Below are 26,488 nucleotides of genomic sequence, written 5' to 3' on the forward strand. Positions count from 1 at the left end.
GGAAGTCATTCCTTCCCACCGCTATCAGACTCTTTAATCATCCACTTGGGTCAGGTCCACACACACAGAACAGGATTAATCCAATTTATACCCATATCTCTTTATTTTATACAAGTGCTTGTATATTTGATGTTATGACAACTATCCCCTCCCTACAATCCCCAGCCAGCTGAAGCAGATCTCTTCCTGCCAGGTGTTTCTTCCTGTTAAAAGGGATTTCTTCCTTCCCAATATCATCAAGTGCTTTGCTACAAGAAATAGTCTGATTGTTGTAGTTTTCTCTATAATATTGTAGGGTATTTGACTTAGAGTCATCTCAAGGTGCTTTACACTGTAAGTTTGAACTGGAGCAATATGAATAAAACTGATTTGAGAGAATGCATTTTATTTTCAAGAATGGATTTGAAGAAATAATACAACACAATCTCTGATTATGTGACACTGGTTAAATTATTAGCAACATTATGGTTACTGTTGGCTTTATTTAATAACCAAAAGACAGAAGGTGGCGGGCGATCAAACGTAGTGTTGTGAACATACAAAATAAACAACAAGTTGAAGAACATGGTAAAAGTAAAATAAATTATTTTAAAAAAAATTATAATTTAAGTAACATTTTCTAAAGCACGTTAATCCTAATTATTGTCAACACAGCTTTAATGGTACGTGAAACAGAGCTGCAGTATACTCTAGCCAAAGACAGAAAACATTACAAATGGTTTCAAGGAAGATTTAGTTGGCATGGTGTGTAGTCGAGAAACACAGCTTCAGTGTATAAGGGTAAGGCCCACCTAGAATATAGAAGCCAGAAGAAAACTTTCATCATAAAATGTAGAAAATGTCATTAAGGGTTCAAATGTACAACATACCAAGAACCACGTTGGCTTGTTGATCTACATGTTAAATACTTACTAGGGTTTTTCATCTGATAATGGTTCATCATAGCTAGTGCTTCCATGGCATCATTGATGGATTCCCACTCAAGCAGGCCAGATGAACTGCGCTCACCTGTCAAATCACATGACATTACCATGCTGAATAACACTTCTGTATTAAAAAGCCGTTAGTACACAACAGCACAACCAAATAATGAGATAATAACTTTAGTGACAACAAGTGTGGGGCGATCGTGGCTCAAGAGTTGGGCGTTCGTCTTGTAATCGGAAGGTTGCTGGTTCGAGCCCCGGTTCCGACAGTCTCGGTCGTTGTGTCCTTGGGCGAGACACTTCACCCGTTGCCTACTGGTGGTGGTCAGAGGGCCCGGTGGCGCCAGTGTCGCCTTAGTCAGTACGCCCCAGGGCGGCTGTGGCTACACTGTAGCTTGCTATCACCAGTGTGTGAATGTGTGTGTGAATGGGTGGATGATTGTGTATAGTGTAAAGCGCTTTGGGGTACTTAGGACCAAGTAAAGCGCTATACAAATACAGACCATTTACAACATATTACTCACTCTTTCCAGTGAAAAGTTTCACACTTGTGGGCCTCTTGATTCCAAGTTCATCACAGACCTGAGCACAGAAACGCGTTTCAGTGAAAATGTGAGATGGATGCAGTGTTGCCAACTCCTCAGCAAGGAAAATCGCTATTGGCTGTCCTAAGAGTCACTATAAGTCGCTAAATGACATCTTTGCATAATTGGTCCTACCGATGTAATTATAACAGACGCTGTAGGAGAGAGAAATAACATTGTGGAAGAGACAAAGTGAGTTAAAAAAAAAACCCTAAAAAAATAATTCCAACCCTCCTCCTTTATCCGGATTTTGGACCTGCAAAAGTGACCCGAAATAGGCACTCTGGTGGAGTTACTGTTTTGGTGTGTGTGTCTTTTTAACTAGTTTTAAACCTTTTGATCCACAAAAAGTAACAGTAAAAGAACATTTTTATAGGGGAATATCTCCTGCTCTGACATCAGCTCGGGGCGACTGCTGCGTGAGGACTACCTGCCGCTTGTGAGCATTTTCACATGGGCGAGTTGCCCACGGCAGCACCCGCTGCTTGTTGAGAGTAAGAGTGATACGTGCTTTCATGTGAAAAAGTCGTCATAAGTCTCCAATAACACCAGAAAAAGTCACTAGATTTGTCGCTAGTCGCTTTTTAGAAAAAAGTCGCTAAGGGGTCTGAAAACTCGCTAAGTTGGCAACACTGGATGGATGCTTTTGGCCATCACAGATAGCAACCTTTGTTGCTTTTTTTTTTTTTTTACCTGATTAAAGATCTCAGCAGAGATGTCGGGTTGTGCATTAAAGAAGTGTAAGACGTTGCTCGGATGCTGGATTCGGTTTTTAGCCGCCTGCTCTGGTGAGGTGAAGCGGTTGTTGCGTGATCCATGGAAATCTTTAAAGCTGCTTGTGTTGTCCTCTAACTGGTAGCACTGTCCCGGCACTATAGCCTGTTGCTTGGACACACTGAAAGAAATAAGGCCAGAGGTCTTGCATCTGTTGTTTATTTTTAAGGGAGAAATTTATCTCTAAAAGTCTGTGCTGATGTTTCTAAATTGTTTCTGTTCTTACCAAACATTGAGTTTCTGTCCAAAAAGGAAGTTATTGTTCAGATGAGTAATGGCCCTGTCCACAGAGTAACAGTCTCCCATCTCCACCATTGCTGCTCCAGGTTTACTCTTCATGAACTTGACCTGAAAGAAAAATAGACTAAAACAATATTACCCAGCAGTACACACAGTATTTAAACATGAACTTTTTATGATGACTTTTGTGCCGACACCTCCTTGCAATGGGACTTTACCTTTCAAAACAAACAAAAAAGACCTTCAGATTGTCTGAAGGATGGACTTGTCTTTCTCCCACTTCCAGCATCAACAGTAAGCTACACCATCACATAGTAGCTCAGAAATGGAGCCCACTAACATCAACAACCAACAGGCTTTTTTTTTTTGTTATTGTTAGCAATGTTAGCAATCAAGCACAAAAAGACTAGCCAGCTGGCTGGCTTTGGATAACAAGCGATCTGTCCCTCTTAGCAGGTAAGGTGTTACCTACCATCAGAGAAATGAAAGCTTTATCCAAAAAAGATCATCTGAGGAAACTGGAATTTGGCCCTCAGTGGAAAAAACAAAACAAAACACTGGCGGCATTCAGTGCTACCCCTCGGCCTCCTAGCAGATACAGCTAGAAGGATATATCAGTTTATATATCAGTTTCAAAATTCTGCATCGCCTTGTTCTCAAGTGATCATATTCAAAAAATGTTTCAACATTAGTACACGACCAAAATGGCTGACAAGTTAGTATCGCGTGCTAAGCTTTCACGTGTCTGCAAATCTTCTTTGCGCCCCTTTCAGTTGTTGGAAAGATGGCAAAATATTATAAATGTCCTTCACTTATGGGGTCTAACAGCAAAACAATGACTTGATGCTTCAGTCAGCTTTCACTTACCCTCTCTACATTGCCATACAGGCAAAAGATGTTGAAGACCTTGTCAGCATTGATCTTAGAGGGCTCCAGGCCATATACCATAAGAACTGGAGAGTCAGCATGAGGACCGTACTCGGGCGGTGGCGGTCCATATCCAGGACCGTAGCGCTGGTTACCCCGACCACGCCCACCCATGCCTGGCCCCATGCGATGGGGAGGAGGGGGGCCATAGCTGTCATCGTTGTAGCCATGATAACCTCCCTGTGGTCCACCTTAAGATGGGGAAAAAACCCCAAAACAAACAAGCAAAACAAAAAAAACAAACATAATTGTAACAGATTTTGAGCAGTGTCCGTTTTTCTACATGTCACACTAATTTGATTATGCGATGTTTACCATAATCAGGTGGGTGATCGCCCAGAAGAGCAGGCTGCCTCTGCCGTTTGTTAGGATTGGCATTGGGATCTATAATAGATTAAAAAAGAAAAAAGTTGCCCATCAAACAGCTTCTTTACCACGTGTCTCAAAGGTACCTTGCATGGGCTACAACATGCTAAGGGACATGTTTGTGAATGGCATGCAACTGAAGGGCCTGAAATCTTTAAAAAGTGTTCAAACAGTCAGCAGGTTTTACAGGTGACATAATGGAGATTTTCTTTTTCCACAGTGACTTTGAAAGATAGCGTTCAAATTTTAAAGTCTTACATCTGCCATTCTACTACAAGCGCACACACCTTGTGAATTGTTCCAATTGCCTTCACCATCAGCATCTGTGCAGGTACACATGACACACGTCAAATCCAATAAAACATCATGAAAAAAAGTAGCAATCTGGCAACACTGTATAAACACATTTCATCACATGCTCAGTTGTTTCGAATAGAGACATTAAAACAGAAAATCAAAGAGTAAAATACGCAATGTGCTAAGAGCAGCACCTGCTGTTTTATTGAAAACTATTTGAATATCAGTATACATTTATTACAAGCCAGGACACAGATATAACATGAGTGAAAAAACATCAAGCACTGAAACTAATAACATGGTGAAAAATTAAACCAGTGACGTCGGCTGATTTAACTTCGACAAAAAGTACGAACAGATTTATTTTTGTTCAAAGAAGGCTTTCCTTCAGCTCAGTTCACCAAAACTCAGTAAATTAAACTCTTAAACCAGTATCTGTTTAGCAGGCACCTTCTCTGTAAGGTTAGGGTAGAACTTCTTTACTCCCTATGCAATCACTTATCTAAACCATCAAGTTCTCAGTAATAATTTTGTCACTATGTGCACATCATCCGTGGTAAACAATCATTTCCGCCACCTGTTTGTTTATTTACAGGCTGCAAATGAAGGTCTTCATGTGGAACCTCTATGTAAAATGCTTTCAATGGTGCATTTAAACCTAAACATCAGAACATCTGGCACGGCACTCAAGCACACCCATAATCCTAGTGTCATGGACAGTTTCACAATCACAGTGTTGGCCATGTTGGACAGCTACATTGGCCTGACAGAAATATTAAAACTAGCAATGCGAGTTGAGAAATCTGGAAGGAGTCACCAGATGTCAAGTCTTATTTTCCAAAAATATAAGCATCAATATCTCTCTCTCTCTATTTGATTTAAAAAAAGAAAGAAAAGAAAAACTTGGTTCCATTACATCCTTACAAACCATCTCCCATGTTGTTGTGTCATTATGCATGATAACCAAATTTCACATATATAAAAAAAAAGAAGTTAAAGATCTGCCTTGTGACTCACATTTGAAATTTTTATCTCATACTACAGTCTAAAATGCTTTGAAATTGACTGGACTTTGTGAAGTTTTGTGAAAACTTTTAATCTCTCATCCAAAAAACAACTCTACACACACAGGTCAAGATCAAATATTCTTTACAACTGCTCGGTTCATGTGTTGTACTGCAGCAACCTATAATTGTACTCTTTAAAATGAATTACGTGACTATTACATAAAAGACATCTCCATCTCCCAATTTAAATCAACAGTACGCGATTTCTCCCCACAATACTTTTGAACTGTTAACCATGAAGTTAGATTATTCATTTATTTCAGTACTTACAGCACCATACATGGAGCATGGGACACAGTGAGAAGAAAGGGGGCAGTCTTCAGCAAGGATGCTACTCGCCAATCTCTGACTCCAGCCTCAACTCATTCTCCCTCTTCTTGTCTTTTCTTTCTTCTTTCCTTCCTTCCTTGCATCTCCACCACCAGAGAGAAAAGTACTTCCATGCGTCCATGTTGGGTTTTGACTTGCTGCCGCTCTGTTTTTGGAAATTGTGCTATTAGAGGCTCATTTCCAGCTTACCGTGCTCTGACCATAAAGCAGGACATATGCACCGATTGAGTGGGCTGTCAGTCCACAGACACACTGAGCCAAACCTGCATCACACGGGAGGCGTTAAAGGCATCACTATGGTCCAGTGCAAAAAAAAAAAAAAAAAAAAAAAAGGAAAAATGAAAACAATGCAGAAACAACACAAGAATAGCACAAAGAGGAGAAGGGAAATGGGAAGGAAGGTACAGGGGGAAAAAAAACAAACAAAAAAAACAAAAAAAAACAGAACACCAGAGTCCATAAATGCAGAAAGCTTTGGGAAAGATCTGTAATCTGTTTGCCTCTGTGCTTGTATGCTTGATAGGTGTCTGATGCTTGTGTCTTCATGGACCCCCCATGGATATTTCTTCTTGTGTAAAAATGGCACTCACTTGATGTCGTTTATTTGGTTTAATAGCTGTCAGCCACTTGCAAAGCTTGACAATAAGTCACTAGAAATATGATGTGCTGTCATAGCAGTTCAGCTGTATGTTGCCTTGGATATTCGGATCGCTGTGTTGTCATGTGGTGTTCGGCACAGGAAGGTAGAGATGAGGAGTATTAGCATGGCCTCTTTTTTGTATACCGCCCCCATATGTGGTGTCATCTGTTCCCTGGTCAGGCTGAGTGTGTCTGAAAACTCCTTTGTTGCTTCCTGTGGTTGTGTTAGGGTAAGCACATCCCAACAGTTGGGAGGTGTGGTCGCTATGGCCACACAGCTGACCCCCACCCTCATCATCAATGTGTTGTGTCAAAGTGGGGACTCCTCGGAGCTCTGCAGATGGCATGTACTGTAGTGGTAAAGTGATGGTAGTAGATGCTTATCAATCTACAACATCAGTCTGTAGTGGATATGCGGGGTGTCTGTTCGCATGGCCTTCGAGTATTTCTGTCCCTCAATCTGAAAATGGTGGCTACTGCCCACCATCAAAAATGAAATGGATTCCCATGTCAGGTGGTGGTGATGAGCTTGGAATAAGGAAGTACCGAGTTGAGGTTGTGTTCCGGTATTTGATGCCCCACTGTGTCCGACGTACAGTATGCCATAAAGCAGATTTACATTAGTTGTGGTTGCTGTTATGCTGTAGAAGCCGTTGTGTCTGCTTAGAGGTTGAGGTAAGCCTGTATGATTCTGCACCGTGAGGACACAAGGAGTACCTCTAGGTCGTAAGGCAGTGCAAGCTATGCAATATCAAAAACTTTCTTATGAGGACATGATGTCAAAAACCTGTATGAAACTTGCAATGTACATGTTGTGGTTCCGGCTGTGTGTCAGACAAGTAACTACACCTTTTACAGTGTCTAGTGAAAAATATAAATTCTCCATCAGACAACTGCACCAAAGTAAAGCATGTGCCTGTGATCAGGTTTTAAAAAAACAAACAAAAAACAACAACAAATGAACAAACAGCAGCAGTAGGGTCTTTGTGATCAAGGTGAATTGTCTTTTTCCAGCTACCGTGACATCTGAACAGCCAAGAGTATTAAACTGGTCACAGACTTGGCAGTGCAGCAACACTCATGTTTAAGCATAAAAATCTTATATAATTACCCAAAAAGGTAGCCATTTTCATTCTACACCAATTTTGCTAGAGCTGGTCCTAACATATCGTCAATACTCAAGGTACGCAAAACACATTAGGAACACTGAACTTTGGAGCTTTACTATTTATTTAATTTATTTCATGAAATGCTAATTACTTGGGTTCCACCAAGATTATAACACATGAAATCTGCATTTAACCCATCTTTAAGCTCACATCACTTTCCATATTGTTAACTTTCACTTTGTTTTTTTTGTTAAAAGTGATCATATACTTGACACGTGTGAAAACCATTCATCGAAAATTAATTAAAAAATTAAGTCTCACACTATGACACTAGGACTGTTCGATATCACGATATGAAAACGTCTATCGTTTCATTTTACGCTATCGTTTGTTTCGTGGTGTCACAAAATAAACTGTTTATGGCAATATCTTTTCATCGTTTTGATGGTCACAGTAGAACTTCTTAAAGTTCTCTCTTTCTCTACACTACGGACGGACATGCGACTGTTTTTATGCGTTGTCGTTAGCAACAACAACGGTAAAACCATCGCATGGCTCTGCCGTCTGCTTGCTTATTTTCTACATAAACCTTTCACAATAAAGCTCAAGATCCTGTTGAGATTTTTCAAAATACAGTGAATCACGTGAAAGATGCAGAGTGTTTACGGATGAGAAGCTAAAAAGAGCCGTCAGGTGCTAAAAAAACAAACCTTAGAACAGGCTTTTCCCTGCAGCACGCCGTGTAATAAATACTCACAAAGAAAAATTGCGTCCGTTTCAACTTATGTAACACTCGACTCCAGGTACACGACGCCGAGCTGAAAACACTTCACGCAAGTCGAGTTGAGCGAGATTCACAGAATTGACAGAAAATGTAATATTTTTGTGATAAATACTGTTGTCGCCACGATAAATGTTTTATATCAGGATATGAGATTTTGGTCATATCGCACAGCCCTATATGACACATACTGTCTCTGCTGTCAATGCTAACACCCAACAACCTTCCAGCCTGCAAAGTCTGGCCAACATTTGAAACCCATCATCACATGCCTTCTACAGGTCCAACAAGGACACTCAGTTGGAAAGCAGGAAGCCTGATTTAATTCTGACAAAATCTCCACTATGTTTTTAAGGTTAACTGGTGTAACAGCCTCTGCTGTGTTCACTGGATTACAGTTGGCAGAGATGTGAGATTGTGCAGCTGTGACATGCTCTACAGGGAATGTGAACCTATGTGAAGAATGGTGTGCCTGCTTATGCTGCTGTGATTAGTGCGATGGGCTTTTCACATGCACGAACCTATAATTTATGTCAGCTGCCCTGGAGGTTGCTCCTCATGCCCTTACATTGTGCCTGCTGTGTGGCGAGAAAATGCACGAAGACTGTGAAGGCATCGCAGGAATACTGCCTCTGACAGGGCTGAGCTGCATGGTCAAAGAAACCATTCGTCTGTGATCAAAGGCAATACCCCTGGAGGCAGAGAACCCTAACCATCCCATACAATGCCATGAGAGGAAAAGAGAAAGAAAAAAAAAGAGGGAGGGACAGGCAGGGGCTACACGTTACCTTGGCCACTCAGGTTGGGATTTGTGTAGTCCCATGTGTCCTGGTCATTCTTGAAGACATTGAGTCGCGCTGGCTATAGAAAGGATGGCAAGATGAAAATGATTTTCTTCTCACAAGCACCTGATATTAATAGTCGAGCTACAAAGGGTGGTTAGACACTTACCTTGGCATATTCAATCTTTAGGGTGCAACAGCCAGAGTAGATGTCTGCCCCGTTAAGAGAGGCTTTAGCCCTCTGGGCACTTTGGACCGAATCAAATGTGGAAGCAGTGAGTTAAGGGGAGGTCTGACTGCATAAAGGTTTAAATGCTCATGTAGAAACATACTGATGTTTCTGAGTGGGAGTAGTAAAAAAAAACATGATCTAAAAGGATATTCGACCATGGCCTGAACACCGTTTTTTCTGAAGATGACAATCCTCTGTACAGGGCCACAGTTGTTACAAATAGTGTAGAGTACATCCTGTAGGGTTACACACACAGATTGATACATCACTATCGTGAGAATACTTTATGTGACAACATACATTTCACCTTTAAAACACAAACACACAGTGCTTTGAAAGCTCTTACCCAAAGTCAAAAACTAGATTTTTTAAACGACATCAAAGGGGAAAAGATACTGATGATAGTAGTGACGAGTATTGTAGAGACCAGCAAAGATAAACAGTGAAGCAGGACCAGATGTATGAGACAAAACTCATACAGGTATTTTTAGGGTGGATAAGAACATACGACATATATCTCAGTATTTAATGAGGAATAGGAATAGATCACAGCACAACAAGTACTTTCATTAGAGCAGCTGGAATCATATAAAATAATAGAATTGGAAATACATTTCAGGAACGTTAATATAACTATTTCACATATCTCTTTCTGATGTTTGTTTTCACTAAGCTGGGGATAGTTAACATTCTTTAAGATGGAATCATGTGAAGTTCTGATTGGGTCTGTAGGATACAGGCAAGGAAACTAACCAGCACAGCTACCATATACAGCTGTAGACTGGTCAACAGCGACTATGAGGCAACATCTAGAGCAGAAACATTACATTAATGCAAGGTTAACTGCATTTACTCTAGGTGCCACTGATTACAGACTCGGAAGTTAATAAATAAAGAAATATTTTTATAATTTTACAGCCCTGATTTCCATTACTTCAGGTCATGAATTTGGACTTTTCCACTGTGTGCTTCTTGTAACATTTTCAATGATTTCGGCTCCAGCTGATCCAGGAGAGAAGGACAACAGTTACCTAAGCAAAAACCTGTAGTGATCCCATATGTGTCAGGAGTATCAGAACAGCTGAAATGCATTTTTTCTAAACACCGCATCTCCGTGGCTTTCAAACCCCAAAACACGCTGCGCCAAAAAAATTAGTCCACCCCAAGGATCAGGTCCCCGAACACAAATATAGTAACATAGTGTACGCTGTTAAATACCAAGACGATTGCCATGATTTATACATCAGGGAAACCAAACAATCTCCTTTGAAGCGGAGAAGAGCCACCTCGTCAGGCCAGGACTCTGCAGTCTACTTACACCTACAGGCCAGTGGACACTCTTTCAATGATGAGGATGTAACATCCTGGACAGGGAGGAACGCTGGTTTGAGTCAAAGAGGCCATTTACATGAAATGGGAAAGACGATCTCTGAATCGAGGAGGGGGCCTAACGGTACATCTTTCGCCATCTTACAATGCTGTGATTGCAGCGATTCCCCAACTCTCTGTGAATGGGACTCATGGCCATTGATCAGTGGTTGTTATTCAATGAGCTTGATCAGTGGTTGCTGATCAATGGTCATGAGAATTTGTATATTAATAATCAAGGAACTGACCTCCCAGCCCATTGTTTCTTCATTGGTGATAGTTTCAGTCATTATGCAAATGTAGTGTTTATAAGATTGGGGAAACCTGCAGTCAGCTGAGACTGAAGAAGTCACTTGGATGAGTGACCAAACGTTTCTCCCACTGAAAACGCTGCGTCCAGATGAACACAATCAACTTTTGGGGATTTTCAATGGATTATCTGACTAGCATTATCAGATACCTGATATCTAACAATGAATTCACTGAATGATCTGTGGGAATATACAATAATAAATTATAAGAAGATGTTTTTACATTACCGTGGTAATGGGATAGATGGGGTTTATAATTGTGAGCAGCAGAACATTGTTGACGCTCCGAGTGTCATCCGAGTCTCCTGGTCTGGAAATCTTCTGACTAGTTGAGTAGTTGATGAAGGCAGGGTGACCTGCAATGTAAACCTGGTTCTCTGCTGCATAAGTAACAGCATTGCAGGAGCCGTTCATGTCCTCATACTCCACCAGGGCCTGCCGCTTCTTGGGCATCATAACCACAAAACTAGACATTAAGCAAGAGAAAGATTTATAGTTCCCACACTGAACCATGTTTAATGAATAAAGGCACAATCAGCCTATTAATTTTAAAACTACACAACTTGAATTTAGTTACAAGCAAACTTACTTTGCCTATAACTTATCAAACCTAAACTAGTGTTATAAATTGAGTTAGGGAATATGAAATTAACAAGAACCAACATTTAAATCAGCTCAATACCTTTTTTTTGTTAGTTGTTAATATTCTGTGGAACATACGGGAGTGTATGGTTGACATCAGACATGTGCACCAATCTCAGTCCACTGAATGCGACAAACACGATAGAGAAGCTTCATTTTAAGTGTGTTCAGCTTTTACCTGATGGTGCCAAACTCTTGCAGGGCTTCCACCAGGTCAGCCTCCATGACACCGTCCACCAAACCCCTGATATGCACCACCGGGGAGGGGAGCGGTTTGTGAGGGTCATCGTAGCTCTCCTATTTTTTTTCATTTAAAAAAAGAAAAAAGAAAAAGGAAACGCAAGATAATGTTTGCCGAGACATAAACAACACAAAAACAGCCAATCTGTGTCAATCAGCCCTTTAACAATAACTGCACTGGGGATTTGTGTTAGAAACTGACATTAAACTGCAACAGAGTTTTTTTGCAACACTGAAACTAAAACGTGTCTTCTATCTGTACACACAGTGAAATTGCGTGTCATTAAACAGCTATTTCATATTACACAATAAACATGCAATTACTGTTGTTTAAACGAAATCTGACCACACCATTGGCTTGTTTGGTTTGGCTCGCTAGTTAGCTACTTAATTTTAGCTAGCGGTGAGACAAGCACTACTTTTGCTATAAAGTATATTTGTTTCTTAGATAAACAAAACTGGCCCATTTAAGCATACTAAAACACCAACTACCGGAGTCAGAAGGAAACACTTACCGTTGTCATTCCTCCGTCTTCAGTTTTCTGTCTTTTCGTTGCTCTGCCACCTTCTCCGTAGTATCGGCCCGCAGAAGCAGCCATGTTGTCCTGTCCCCACTGCCGGCCTATTGCTGCATTCCAGATACGTGGGAAAAAACGGGATGGTATTTCCATAACCATCAGCAACGGCTCTATTTTCAATAAACCACTCTAGACTTCCACGGTGTAAGACCGGAGACTTCCTTTTCCCATAAAAAAAAGTCATATTTTATTCTGCATGTGAGACGATGATTCGAATGACTAAACATTTTTCTCTCTGTGAATGTCCGTTCGACATTAAAAAAAATGTCGTTTCGACTAATGTGCTATGAAGCTTCTTTTTCCCATGATGACCTTTGAATGCAACAAGAAAGTGGCTCGCGCTTAGCATGTTCCTATTGGTCACTTTTGCCTGTCAATTATTAATGTCATGACAGGAGGTGGAGTTGATCCCTTTGTTCATGTTTTAGAACCAATGATTGTATGAAAAACGCTTTAATTTAGTTTTAATCTACAATCAAAAAACAGTGAAAAACAGAACATTTAGAAACTTGAGCCTAAAAAGTTGTAATTTCACATCACTTCTTGCTTCCAGCACATATTTAATATGATGAAATAATGGTGATTGAACAAGAGCAAGACCAGAAAGAGAAGAAGAATTTTATCTGTCTGATTGTCTCCATCAAATAGATATTCTATTATACAAGGGGGCACTGGTCAACCCCCCAAATTTGCTGCCTACCCACCAGTGGCCCCTCCTGGCAAATCAAATCACTTTTATTGTCACGTCACATTAATGGTACACTGGTACAGCACATGAGAGTGAGATTCTTGTGTACAAGCTTCAAGCGAATATAAGGGCAGGAATGTGAGAATTATAAGAATAAATACATGTACAACTTTAAGGATGTATGCACATTACTAATATATATGACAAATATTTATATGTGTGTGTGTGTGTGTGTGTGTGTGTGTGTGTGTGTGTGTGTGTCTGCACCAATTACTGTAGAAAACAGTCATTGGTCTGCGCATATATACATATATGTAAAATAGGCATAGTGTTGAAGTTCTGGTAAGTGAGAGTGAGGTGCCTATGAAGTGTCACTGTTCAGCAGTCTGGTGGCCTGATGGAAGAAGCTGTCCCTCAGTCTCCTAGTTTGGGCCCAGATATTGCAGTACCTCCATCAGGCAGATGGAGGTAGTTTGAACAGTTTATGACTGGGGTGGGTGGAGTCTTTGATCATCCTTGCACAGCTTCCTGAAGATGTCCTGGAGGGAGGACAGCTCACCTCCAATTATCCTTTCAGCACACCGCAGCACTTGCTGGAGAGCTTTGCGGTTGTAAGCGGTGCTGTTGCCACACCACGCGGTGATGCATCCAGTGAGGATGCTGTCAATGGCACCGCGGTAGAAGGTCCTGAGGATGCGGGGGCTCATGGCGAATCTCTTCAGTCTCCTGAGAAAGAGTCACTTCACTGTTTTGATGTTTGAACTGACCATGTGAGATCCTCCACCAGATGTACATACACCTAGGAAACGGAAGCTGCTCACTCTCTCCTGAGCTCTAATCTACAAACAGCCTTCTCACATATGTGTCTCTCTTCTCCAGGTGCGAGAGGGCAGTATGTAGTGTCGGGGCTATGGCATCATCAGATTTGGTCTATTTGGGAAGTTTCTTGGGCCAATATTAGTGTAAGTATCTATCTAAATAATCGATCAAAATAATTCACATGTTCAGTACTAGAAGTTCCAGATGTGTGAATGTTGTAGCCACTGTTGAAAGTTCAGCAACAGTAAACTGTGTTGTGAAATGGAGACATTTATCTGAGCTACAGGACTCACATTCTCTGCTTTTACATACAAAGATGCCCTAAGGGAAAAAAGACAATACTCTAAGTCCAGCAGCAACATTTAAATTCAGCACATTAATGAAAAAAATGAATAGAAATAATCAAGCAATTATAAAATATATTAGTGGAAGGGTTAAATTTGCCCTTTTCACCAGTTAAGGTCTTGGATTTGGAATGAAAAGATGTGTGAATTGAAAAGAGCGTTTCCTTCATTAATATCTCTGGATGTTAGGTTGCAAAGTAACGTCCCCATCAGAAAAACAGAGACAGCAAAATAAAGTGAATGAAGGAGGATAACAAAATAAAAACAAATTAGGTGTGGGTTACAACAAAAATGCAATTAGAATTAGAATTGTACTGCAGCAAGCCACACCACGTTAATGTTATGGGAGAAAACCGAACTATATCATTCATGGAAATATGCATCCATGGAGCATATTCAGCCAATCACTGTGAAAACATCAGATTCAGCTGTAATATTACTGTTATGTATTATACATAACGTGCGTCCTCTAAGACCATGAAAATGGTTCTTTGCTAATCGCATGTATCATACTTATGGCACGTATTTGTAATTATAAAACACTTGTGTGGATACAGTGTTATGCGGCCTAATTGTCTTAATATTCATTTATTCTGACTCAAAATGGTCAGCAATGAAGGAGCTGTGAGTATTGGAAGCTGGGGAGGCTAATCCATGACTGATAATATTCCACTGTGCATTTTGTTCTCTCTAAGTATTGAGAGTGAGTATTAAAGTACTTACTGTTTTCCTTTCAGATTTAAAGTATGTGAGATTTGCATAGGTTGGCTCAGGGTGATGCTTTCTTTTTACAACCAGGACAGGAGAGAGAACAGGAGGAGAGTGCAGCTCTGATTAAGAGTGCAGCAGACTGATGAGACACCAGGAGAGCAGGAAAGGGGAAGAAGAGGAGAACAGATAAGACAGAGATGACAAAGTTTAATTATAACACAGTAAAAGCAGGAGCTGTGAGACAGTTTGACCTGATTTTACTATCAAATATACTAAACATCTTTAAAAAGGTATTTTTATCAAGTGAAAATCCAAACAATTACAGGGCTGGGCTAAGCTGCCAGTGTTTCAAGAGCAACGCCCCCTGATGACATCATTCCAAACATTACTGTAAATGATGGTGCCTGTAACTGTCCTCTGCCTACAAAACCGTGGGTTTAATTAGAAACATTAGAAAATAAAACAACAGGGTTTTTTTCTATTTCCAAAATGATAGAATCTGTGTTTCACCATTTCACAGGGCAGTGTCTCCGGCACTCCTGGAACAGCTGCGAGTGGACATCAGACAAATCTGTTCAGACAACCCAACTGCTCTCAGCGCGTCACACCCAGAGAACACAGTTATAACTGCCCTCCAACATACTCTTCAGCCACCAGGAGGAGCCTCCTGACCTTCACTGCACATACAAAGTTGTCACCATATGCTCCTTCTGTGCAGGTTGGTTTAGGGAGATGCTCTCTCTCTCACACACACACACACACACACACACACACACACACACACACACACACACACACACACACACACACACACACACAGATGTGGATTTTGCCTCTAAGCTCTGAAATAATTCCAGGCAAGACAGACAGGTTTTAAGCTAACATAAAAGAATGCTAACTGGGGGGTTATTATAGTAACTGAGGACTCCATGGGACGACCCTGCGGTGAATTTGATGAGACGTCCAGTCCTGGGAAGATTGGCAACTCTCTTAAATAATTTTCACTTGTGAATAATCTTAATAATAATGATGGACTTCGAATTGTCCATGTAACCCTTGCCAAACTGATGGGCAGCAACTAAGATTATTGATGAAGATTAATCAAGTGTATCTGATTAACAGCACTTAGGTGTTATTTACTCTCTTCTTCTTATAAAAGTAGCAAGGATGCACTTCCAAATGCTTCTTTGTTCTGCTTTAGTTCTTGACAAATGAATAATGAGTGATATATATTATGTCTTGTTATGTCTGAGGTTTTATTAGAATTTTAGGGCCTGCTGAATACCACATGATTTTAGTAGAATTCAAACAGGGTGTGAAACACCAAGTACAGTTTCCACTGGGGAATTTTGAGGATTAAACACTTATTTGCTCATTTCTGGCAATTTTCTATGTACCAATACCTACCAGCTTATGGTAGATTTGTCCTTATTACTGACCTGGAAAATAATTCTATGAAAATCTCAGGCATTCTGTATTTGCTTTGAAAATATTATTTCCACTTTTGTCATTTCATAATATCACTCACATAGACACACAAGAAGATATGATTTATTCTTCTGTCTTTTTTATGTTTATCTGGTTACAGATGTGAGAAACAAATCAGCTTAAATGTGCACGTTTCACCTATTAATTAAAACTTCTCACATCAAATGGATGTGCATTAAATATTTGAGGCTGTTGTTGAGCTACGGATAAAATGTACAATTTTGCACACTGTTCTCGTGGCACTCACAGACTGCACGAAACATTACTGTGGTTCCTTGCCTGCAGGCTACACAATGAGAACCCTTGCCTTGGATCATCGCAAGTAAGATTTTGTTGCAGCAATAATGTAACTCTCAACAGGAGTCCAGTGTTTAGGACAGTTACAAGACAGAAAAGATATACAGTAACAAGATAAACACATTTCCTTTAGTGTAAAATATTCAAATAAATAAAGTAAACAATCCACTATCAAATCCCAACAACAGTTGGGATTTGATAGTATTTAAGTATTTAAGTATTGCTAATAGCAGCTTGGAAGTCATCTCAAAACAGCCTCATGCATGTATACGGTCAGTTCAGCAGGTTGTCTACTAATTGGAAGGTCGGTGCATCAATCTTTGGGTATTCCAGTTTGCATTTTGAAGTATCCTTGGGCAGTTTTCCTTGAGTGCATGCGTGTTATAGCGGATGTGAACAATTCAAGAGCTTGACAATACAAGACACCAACCAGACTGAATGTTGCGCTGCACAAGGTTGCTGTGCATACAAGTGGAGTTGCATGTGCTGTCAAACTTAGTAGATGGTGCCGTTCAGTCATGGCTATATGTTTCGAAACATTTTCATATAGACATATGTTCATTCATTATAAATACATAGGAGCAGGTGCTGATTTGTGGCCATGTTGCTCTCCCATTTTGAATACTTTGATCATATTTTTTGTATGTGGCTAAATACTGAACATATGGCCAGTAAGAAATTGCACACGTTTGCATGCTGTGGAAGCAAATTTTAACATTTAAGATATGACGAACCATACCTTTATTATCTGAAAAAAAGAGTCCCTTCACCAAAGAAGTGAAAACGTGAAGGAAAGACAGAGTGTGATCTGGATAAAACATCATCCTCTTCCTGGAGTCAGGGCTCTAAGACATGAAAACGTCAATAAATATGGCTATGGTTTTATTCTCGACATCACAATTATCACTTATTATCAGCAGTTGAAGACAGCTGACAACAAGTCAGCTAAACAACAACAGCTGGTTATAAGCTAACATTAAGCCAGTGGGCTAATGTTGTACTCAAGTGTCCTAAAAATCAAACTTTCCCTCTGAACAGCTTGATCATTTTTACGTGTTTATCTCTCCTGTCTTTTCTCGCCCCAAACCCCTCGCTGCAGATGGAGTCCCCTCCCTGAGCCTAGTCCTGCCAGATGCTTCTTCCTGGGGAGTTATTCTTTCCCACGTTTGATCCACTTCAAAGGAAGTTTCACTGTTGCTGGCTAACAGCAGCAAAAAAAGCAGAACTTACCAACAGGAAAGTTCAGGATATCCTTAACAACTCATGCCAGTATCGCAGTCATCAGTCAGAAGTGACTCGCACTGACTCACGTGTTCTGCACCGTCTTGAATCGCAGGTTGTAACTTGTGAATGATGCAGTGAGGAAAATGAGTCAGATAAAGGTTGGCCTTTTTACACCTTTTTCTGCACCATCACTTGCAAAGCCAATGAAGCGTGCACCTAGTTTCATCTGATACACCTGCCATAACTGCAGGATACAGCAAGCAGCAGCCCCTGTGCATAAGTGCAGTTAACAAGTTGTAAACAATCAGGAAAACATCTGATGCACAGAATGAATACTTCTATGATTTTTTTGTGAGTCTCCTGATGCTGTGAAGTTTAGATGCGATTTTTACTGTTGTTTGTGGTGTGGACTGCTTGAGAAAAAAAATCTTCATGTTTGGCTAAAGTTAATCGCAGCACATCACGAACATCTGCTCATTTGGGTTTGTTTTACAGTCCCAGGACCTGGGTACCTTGGGTAACAGTCAGTAATGATGAACTCTGCAGTCTAATGTGAGGCTCTCTGTAATACAGCTGAAGCTTGGCCCAAATTGGATCATGCAACAGCACAATGATCCCAAACACAGCAGCAAGGAAAAGAACCAAAGCTCAGTCAAAGTCTAGACCTCAACCCTGTTGAAATACTGCGGCACAAATGCCTGCAAGCATCAGTGAACTTAGGCAACACTTTAAAGAAGAGTGGGCTAAAACCACAACCACAACAAAGACTGATAAAGTCAGCTGCTTCAGGCTGCTATATATGGTTCTACAAGCTACTGAATCCTGGGTTGTAGAAAGTCTTTTATAAAGTGTTTTTATTTAAACATTTTCGTCTTCAAAGTCAACACCATCTTTAACTGACCCATGCCAAGGTAATATGTATTACTTGACGATTATTTGTCAACTCTTTGTCTTGTATAAGACGTGGTTTACACTGGATATTAGTGTCACTGGTCTTGGTCATGTGACCTATCGCAGGTGATTTAACCCCCCCCATGTTTCACAGGTTCAATAAATAAGGACATTGTCGTTCTTCAGTGAGTGGATCATCCATTCTTTTCTATGTTTAATAAAAAAAGAACAATAGCGTAAAACAAACCTTCCCTCTAATCAATCAACAAAGAAAAAAGGAAACAAAATACGCTGACATTCCTCTTCACATACCATTTAATGCTATCAGTGACTTTTCTCTACAATAAGAGGTGTTATCAGTTGCTCCCCAGCAACAGCAACTCATCTTGCTCTGCTTAAAATCTCAGATAGTGAATTTTTTAGGCTTTAATTGAGGTCCGACCTGCATGACATGTTATTATATTATATTAAATTATATATTATGTACTGATTTTTCTTTCTTTTAAGAGAAAAATATTTTTTAACCTCACTTTCCATGTTTTTTGGGTGCACAAACTTAAAATGCATCTGTTAAACACAGAAGAGGTAAGTGTATAACCCCAATAAGTCATACCATCATGCTTACTTACGTGGACTTGAAGACAAACCTCATCGAGACACATGCAGTTAAAATTTAAATGTAATTATGACAACTTACAATAAATTACAACGTGCTTTTGTCAATAACAGTCAAATTCATAAAATTAGAAATACAATAACATTACACCATTGATAAATAAACAGATAAGACTTCAGGGGTGAATGAATCGTTGTTTTCAAGGAGTCAAACTAAATGGCAGACACAAGGTGCTTATGAGAAATTCATCGTGTAACTTTTTATCAGTTTCACATTTCAATACTGGCTCCATGTAGTGTTGCTATTATCAATGCCTACAGTGGGATCAAACTAAGCAGGTGCAGAGCGCTAAACATCAAACAGTGCCTCATGTCACCTAACGCAACACAGACACACAACTGAGCAGCGGGAGATATTTCATAACAGCAGCTTATTGCTTCTCCTGTGGACTGTCAAAAAAGCTCACTTGCTACTGAGTGGCCTGCAGTCTTCCTTCAAATCACCTGGATTCATGAATACTGACAACAATGAACTAACAAACAAAGTTTCTCTTTTTGCGAGAGAAACATATGAAGCAAAGTAGTGTTCTTCCAACTGTTATGTATCTGAGCAGCTTACTGTATATAAACGCCTGAAATAGTCATCTTGTAAAATAAGCTCTGACCCAGACTCTACAGGTGTGGGGAGACATACGACCAAATCCTGGGCATCCAGGATGCGAGTCTCCAGGTATCAAGCAAAATCCAGCGACTTCACATCTATTCTGCTTTCTTAAAAAGCAGTCGCTGCACTTCATGAGGTGAAAATGAAGGAGTGCTGTCACAATAATTTCACAGTCCAGCAGCGGATGTTCCGTGGTTGAATCTGTGGTGTGTATACGTATGTTTCTAAACCGTGGCAGCAGATGTCAAATGATGACGGCAACTGTTTATCAGTGGGAGTTTTGTGTGTGTGTGTTATTGTGCAGGCATGACTCTCCACAGCTGTGCTCATTTAGAAGCCTTGTATATGGCAATAGGCCTCCAGGCTAGAGAAGAGGACGTAGAGGAACCAGAGTCCAAAGAACAGCAGTGAGGTAAGGACTTTGGGGACGCGTGGGCCTCCTAGTTCACCACCTATGGACGGCCTTCGGCGAAGCATTAACACTCCCATACACAAGAAGGCAAAAATGGTGAAAAGCGTGACAGAGAAGGCCAGTGATCCTGGGTCCACACGGAAAACCTTCCCTTTGACTTCCCAGTATATGGCAGACACAGACCAGGCCACACCTATGCCCAGAAACACATTAACTGCGTTACTTCCTGTCACGTTTCCCACAGACGCATCTGCGTACTGATCCTGCGTAGCAGCAACTTTACTAGCAAAGGTGTCTGGAAAAAAAAAAACAGTCAAGTTAGAGAATGAGGCTAATCAGCTGTACATTCTTACATTCACTTTCCTAATTCAAACTTCTGCAATACAAGAGTGTTTACAACAACAACTATGACAACAAGAACACCTCACTAACCAGGAAGAGAAGTCCCCAGTGCTACAAAGACCACTGCAGTGACAGTGTCTCTCAGGCCGACGGTGCACCCGAAATGGGAGGCTAGGTCTCCGATAATGGCTGTTAAAATACCAATGACAGTGATTGACACTATGAAGCACGCCCAGCCATTCCAGTACCCTGTGGGTGGGACGCAAGCAAACAGGATCTTCCAGAAGATACAAAATATGTGCATGAAATAGTCGAAGCAGTTGGGCACTCGCTGCTCCTCTCCCTCATCCTCATCACCTGTTTACCAAGACACAGAGAAAGTAAATCAAACACGGCAAAAAAAAGAGAAGACGTCAATACCTGCAATCACACTTTGGGCCAATCACAGACCGCTTCATAGTATCAGATGAAGCTTTAACCCTGTAAGACCCAACGCATCAAAAAATATTATCAGTATTTAAAGCATCTTAAATCTTTCACATCCATGAGCCAAGGCGACGTTTACTGTACACTAGTCAGTTTTAACCACCAAAAGTTTATTGTTGAAGTTAGAGTTCTGTTTGGGGGCGATCGTGGCTCAAGAGTTGGGAGTTCGTCTTGTAATCGGAAGGTTGCCGGTTCGAGCCCCGGCTTGGACAGTCTCGGTCGTTGTGTCCTTGGGCAAGACACTTCACCCGTTGCCTACTGGTGGTGGTCAGAGGGCCCGGTGGCGCCAGTGTCCGGCAGCCTCGCCTCTGTCAGTGCGCCCCAGGGTGGCTGTGGCTACAATGTAGCTGCCATCACCAGTGGGTGACTGGGTGGGTGACTGGTTGTGTAAAGTGCTTTGGGGTCCTTAGGGACCAGTAAAGCGCTATACAAATACAGGCCATTTACCATTTACAACACAGAGACATTACCACACTTCCCAGTCCACATTGTGTCCATACCTGGTATCAAAAGTACAAGTCTTAATTATAACGTTCACAAAGTCTTGTAATAAAATTACATGCAGTGCAATAAATTTCATGCATAAAGATTCACAGGCAAACCTGAATTTCAGAAATTTACAAGTGAAGCTCCAAAAAAATGAGAAAAACACAAAACAATAAATAAATACAAAGATGCCACTGACCTGCACTGACTGTGACCGCCCCGATGAACTGCTCTTTCCATGAGCGCGTACCAATCACCACGGCCAGATTTGTATCCTTGAGCAGTTTGTCCACAGTGTTCTGTTGCAACAAATTAAATATGTTGGTAATCAAGCAGAAACAATCATTGCTTACATGGATGCATACACAACAGATGGGTTCACATTACACAGTTTCAAGACTTTTTTCAAACCACGTCTCAAATGTCTTTTCATTTGAACTTGTTTTGTTATTTAACACACACCCCGACACCAAAAAGAATAAATACTATTTAAATGATCATTCATCTATCTAATTGAGAATAAGAACACATATTGGCCACTTAATTAGGTATACCTGTTCAACTGCTCTTTAACATAAATATCTAATCAGCCAATCACACAGCAGCTTAAAGCGTTTAGGCATGTACGCAGGGTCAACACAACCTGCTCAAGTTCAAACAGAGCATCAGAATGTGGAAGAAAAGTGATTTAAGTGACTCTGAATGTGGTGTGGTTGTTTGAGAAACTGCTGATCCACTGGGATTTTCCTTCACACTAGAATTTAAGGAGAACGGTCAGAGAAAGACTGGTCAATGAGTGCCAGTTCTCTGGGTGAAACTGCCCTGGTGAAGTCAGAGCAGAAAAGCTAGACTGTTTCAAGCGGATAGGAAAGCAGCAGCAACTCACATTGTTGCCCGGTCTAATCAGTCTAATTAGTTCTGTTGCCACATTTGGATGGTCAGAATCTGGCAGGGTGGATCCATCCTACCCTGTATTAACAGTTTAGTTCTGCAGTAATGATATAATATTATGAGGCATTTTTTCTTGGCACACTTTCATCCCTTTATAATCCCAAGTGTTAGGATAGTGTGCCTTGTCACACAGCTCTAATCATCTCAAACTTGATTGTTAAACATAACGATGAGTTCAATGTACTCAAACGGTCTCCACAGTCAGCAGAGTACCTTTCAAGAGATTTGAAACTGAGAAATCTGCAGCAACTGAGTCATGCTGTCATGTTAACATGGACCAAACTGAGTAATGCGTCCAGCATCGTGCTAAATCTCTGCCATGAAGAATAAATGTATTTTTGAAGGCAAAAGGGGTTTGAACCTGGTATTATACAGGTATACCTAATATAGTGGCTGATGGGTATAAACACAGTACCAAATGAGATGGACTTAGTCAAGCAGTGCTTACACAATACACAATGTACACATACATTCCTTCTATGTATGGGAAATAAAGGTACATGGAATGAAATAAAATAGATAGATTGGAAGCAGATGAGTATCAAACAGCGCGTGAGTAGAAACTGTACCTGGTCTAGTACTCCATTGGGACTCTGACGCACAACAAGGCAGCAGGAGGTTAGTGAAGAAAACCACATACTTGTACAATCTTACACATTTATTTTTCAAAGTTTTTAAAGGAATTTGTCCAAATTTGCAAGTAAAGTTCTGGTTTAATTTGTCAATCTTCAGGCTGCATGTGTTTAACATAACTTCATGTCAGTAACTGCCACTTTACTTGCAGTGTAACACTTGTATGAGCATCATAATATAAGAAACAAACACCCCCCACTCACTCCACACACACCTTAAACTCACAGGACTCCTCTATGATGACCTCTAGCCTGCTGTGCTCTCCAAGAATGGGTTTTCCCATCTCAGAGATCCTCCTGGCCTGTTCCTCCTCAGGGGTGGGATTCACTGTGAGAGAGAGCAGACAGGAGATCACTATTCAAGCCTTAATGATATCTTACACACGTGCTCTTAACCTCAGTTGAAGCTAAGGTGAAGAAAAATAGCACACTAGCACAATGTAACATGTTATATAGTAGCTTCTGCATTTTTAACCATTTACAACTGGTTGTAAATTTTGCCATCAGAGTGGGAAGACAAGTGCACAGTACAGTGCATCAATTACATTATATTGCCAAAGGTATTCACTCACCCATCCAAATTATTATATTGAGGTGTTTCAATCGCCTCGGCAGGCAGACTGCTTCCACAAACACACTCAGGAGCTCAGTGTATTCTACTGTGGTATTGCAATGAGATGTCACCTGTCTAACAAGTTATGACATGTCCTCACTGATAAATATATCCACAGGCAACTGTTAGTGGTATTATAACAAAGTGAAAGCAATTGGGAACAACAGAAACTTGGACACTTAGATCGCTGAGGTGCATAGTGCACAGAGGTCATCAACTCTCTGCAGATTCAATCGCTACAGACCTCCAAACTTCATGTGGCCTTCAGATTAGCTCAACAACAGTGTGTAGAGAGCTTCATGGAATGGGTTTCCATGACCGAGCAGCCGCATTAGAGCCGTACATCACCCAGAGCAATGCAAAGCGTCAGACGCAGTGGTGTAAAGCACACCGCCACTGGACTCTGGAGCAGTGGAGACATGTTCTCTGGAGAGACAAATCATGCTTCTCTATCTAGCAAGTCTGGGTTTGGTGGTTGCCAGGAGAACGTTACTTGTCTGATGCTTTGTGCTAACTGTAAAGTTTGGTGGAGGGGTGATTATGGTGTGGGGTTGTTTTTCAGGAAATAGGCTTGGCCCCCATAGTTCCAATGAAAGGAGCTCTTAATGCTTGTGGTGGCAGATTTCTTTTGTATTAATCATATGTTTTAATCATATCACATTAGTAATAGTAATATCGCTTTCTCACTTTAGTATAGCAAGATCAGTCCTGTCACCAGTTGTATGCATGCATGTAGAATGTTATCACAAGTGGACCCCAAGTTTTATTACGCCTTCACAATGGATCCATTGTAGACGGACATCCTGCTCAAGGGAGGTTTTAAGGATGGGGCTGAAGGTAAAGCCCCCCCCCCCCCCACCCGTGAGATGGGCCAACATGTAAGAGTTGTGGAAGCTGACATATCCATATTGCAATATGTTATTAAACCACTTCAAAATGCTCCCTGGGGGTGTTTGCAGGTTATTTAAAATTTCCACAACATGCTTCGGCATGTCCTGACCTCTACCTGAGGTCAACTGCCTACTTGTCTAATATCAGTGTCTGACCTCACAAATATGCTTCTGGAAGAATCGTCAAAAATTCCCATAAACCCATCAACACACTCCTAAACCTTGTGGAAAGCATTCCCAACAGAGTTGAAGCTTTTCCTGGCCCAAAGATGGTTTCTGCTTGCTTGAGTGAAATGTGCTCACCTGGGTTGCACATAAGCTAGCCAGGTTTTCCAGTCTTTCTACATGTACTTCCCGAGTGTTTGGCCCTCTTCACAAGCACATTTAGTGTTTCATCCTCTGGCCCTGCCACTATTTTTTTAATAAAAACACAAACCCGTGGAATAAATATTAATGTATTCATAAACGTTTTACAGACGTCTTCATGCCCATTGAGACAAACTCACAAATTGACAGTAAGGTATTAAAGTGAGTGTAAAAAGAAGCAAGAGCTTGGGCGTTCACTGAGCTCAAAACAAGAAATGCAAATTTCTGCTGATAGTGCAAAACGACCACTTCACACTGTCACATTTAGGGCCAAGGATTTGGAATTTCAAAATAATAGCCAGCTATTTTAAAATGCTGCACAGATCACATGCAAAACCACACCCAAACAATCTTACCCTGGTTTAGCAGCAGTGCTGTGAACAAAGACAGATAATGACTGAGTACAAGCAATATTTTCATGCTGTGATAAAACAGCCTTACACTCATTTCCCTTCTGAACTTCCACAAAAATTATTTTATACACGACTACTTCTTTCCCCTCCACTGGCATGCAAATATCCAATTTCTGCATCTTTTTGACACAATGAGGTTACACGAACAAATAATTACACCAGTAACTCATAATTAGCTGTAGCGTCTGTGCTGCAGTGAAACAGAGACAGTAGTGAACGCCTGCGTGTGAGGTTACTTGCAGCATTCAGCTGCGTGTGTTGTTGTTACTGTTTTGATACTTGATCTTGCACATTGATGCGATCTAATGCTTTCTATTAGTGTAGATGAGAAAGGAAAAACAGACTACAACTGTTATCTTATACTAATTTTTTTAAGTGACAGAGTCATGAGAAGTCACTTTAACATTAAAAATGAAATCTGAAATAATTACACACTCACAAGAGAGTCCTCGCTTTAGCCATTTGGGGTCGTCAAGCACAATGAAGAAGTTTTCCTGCTTTTCATACTCCTCCACGTTTATAATGCACACTCGCAATGTCTGACTGAAGACACAAGCACACACACAGACAAACACACACGCACTTATTTCTTTACAGAACAGTTCTGTGATTTTACACAGGAAGAAAAACTCAGAAATACAACATAGTCTCTGCTTCTTAAGCATCTGCACCTATATATATGTAACATGCATAGGTAATGTCCAATGAACTGAATTTACCAGTTGACACACCTGAGCTCAATAGTGAATGAATAGGCTCATAGCAAAGACTGTGAATACTTTCATAAAATTGCAAAAATTTCAAGCAGACCTTTTTTTATTCGTCACTTTGTGTGACTTAAAGTGAAAAATAAATATAGGCTTAAGTTTTAGCACCGAAGCCAAAGTAGAGATGTCAGGAATGACAGCTTATAGCTAGATTAACAGTGTGCCCCTATCTCCCAGTCATTGCCTCTATGTTACT

The 26,488-nt window shown here is 40.7% G+C and overlaps 2 protein-coding genes across 3 annotated transcripts in view; both read right to left on the bottom strand.

The window, feature by feature from the left end:
• Positions 1-370: 370 nt before the first annotated feature.
• Positions 371-12,315, bottom strand: hnrnpl (heterogeneous nuclear ribonucleoprotein L). Its single transcript, XM_085288243.1, has 14 exons — positions 12,131-12,315; positions 11,554-11,672; positions 10,962-11,199; positions 9,203-9,290; positions 8,992-9,086; positions 8,829-8,901; positions 4,105-4,140; positions 3,767-3,835; positions 3,392-3,642; positions 2,511-2,632; positions 2,204-2,405; positions 1,451-1,508; positions 913-1,008; positions 371-791 (listed from the first exon to the last, which is right to left on the bottom strand). The coding sequence occupies exons 1-14, from the start codon at positions 12,290-12,292 to the stop codon at positions 733-735; spliced, it is 1,668 nt and encodes a 555-aa protein (XP_085144369.1). The 5' UTR covers positions 12,293-12,315; the 3' UTR covers positions 371-732.
• Positions 12,316-18,717: 6,402 nt separating this feature from the next.
• The window catches only part of slc8a2a (solute carrier family 8 member 2a), a 28,692-nt gene continuing 20,921 nt past the window's right edge, over positions 18,718-26,488 (bottom strand). The window contains exons 8-13 of one of the 2 annotated variants that reach the window (XM_085288244.1): positions 25,965-26,068; positions 23,459-23,571; positions 23,181-23,204; positions 21,860-21,959; positions 20,779-21,045; positions 18,718-20,641 (exon numbers count right to left, since the gene is read on the bottom strand). In XM_085288244.1, coding sequence (XP_085144370.1) covers positions 20,265-20,641; positions 20,779-21,045; positions 21,860-21,959; positions 23,181-23,204; positions 23,459-23,571; positions 25,965-26,068 — 985 coding nt within the window. In that variant the 3' untranslated portion in view covers positions 18,718-20,264. The remainder of the gene's footprint in view (positions 20,642-20,778; positions 21,046-21,859; positions 21,960-23,180; positions 23,205-23,458; positions 23,572-25,964; positions 26,069-26,488) is intronic. The other variant, XM_085288245.1, reaches the window with a different exon arrangement.

Source organism: Mchenga conophoros, linkage group LG10, assembly GCF_057382185.1.
Source record: "Mchenga conophoros isolate Kocher_MC1m ecotype Shallow Benthic linkage group LG10, M_conophoros_male_GT1.1, whole genome shotgun sequence".
Taxonomy (NCBI): Eukaryota; Metazoa; Chordata; class Actinopteri; order Cichliformes; family Cichlidae; genus Mchenga; species Mchenga conophoros.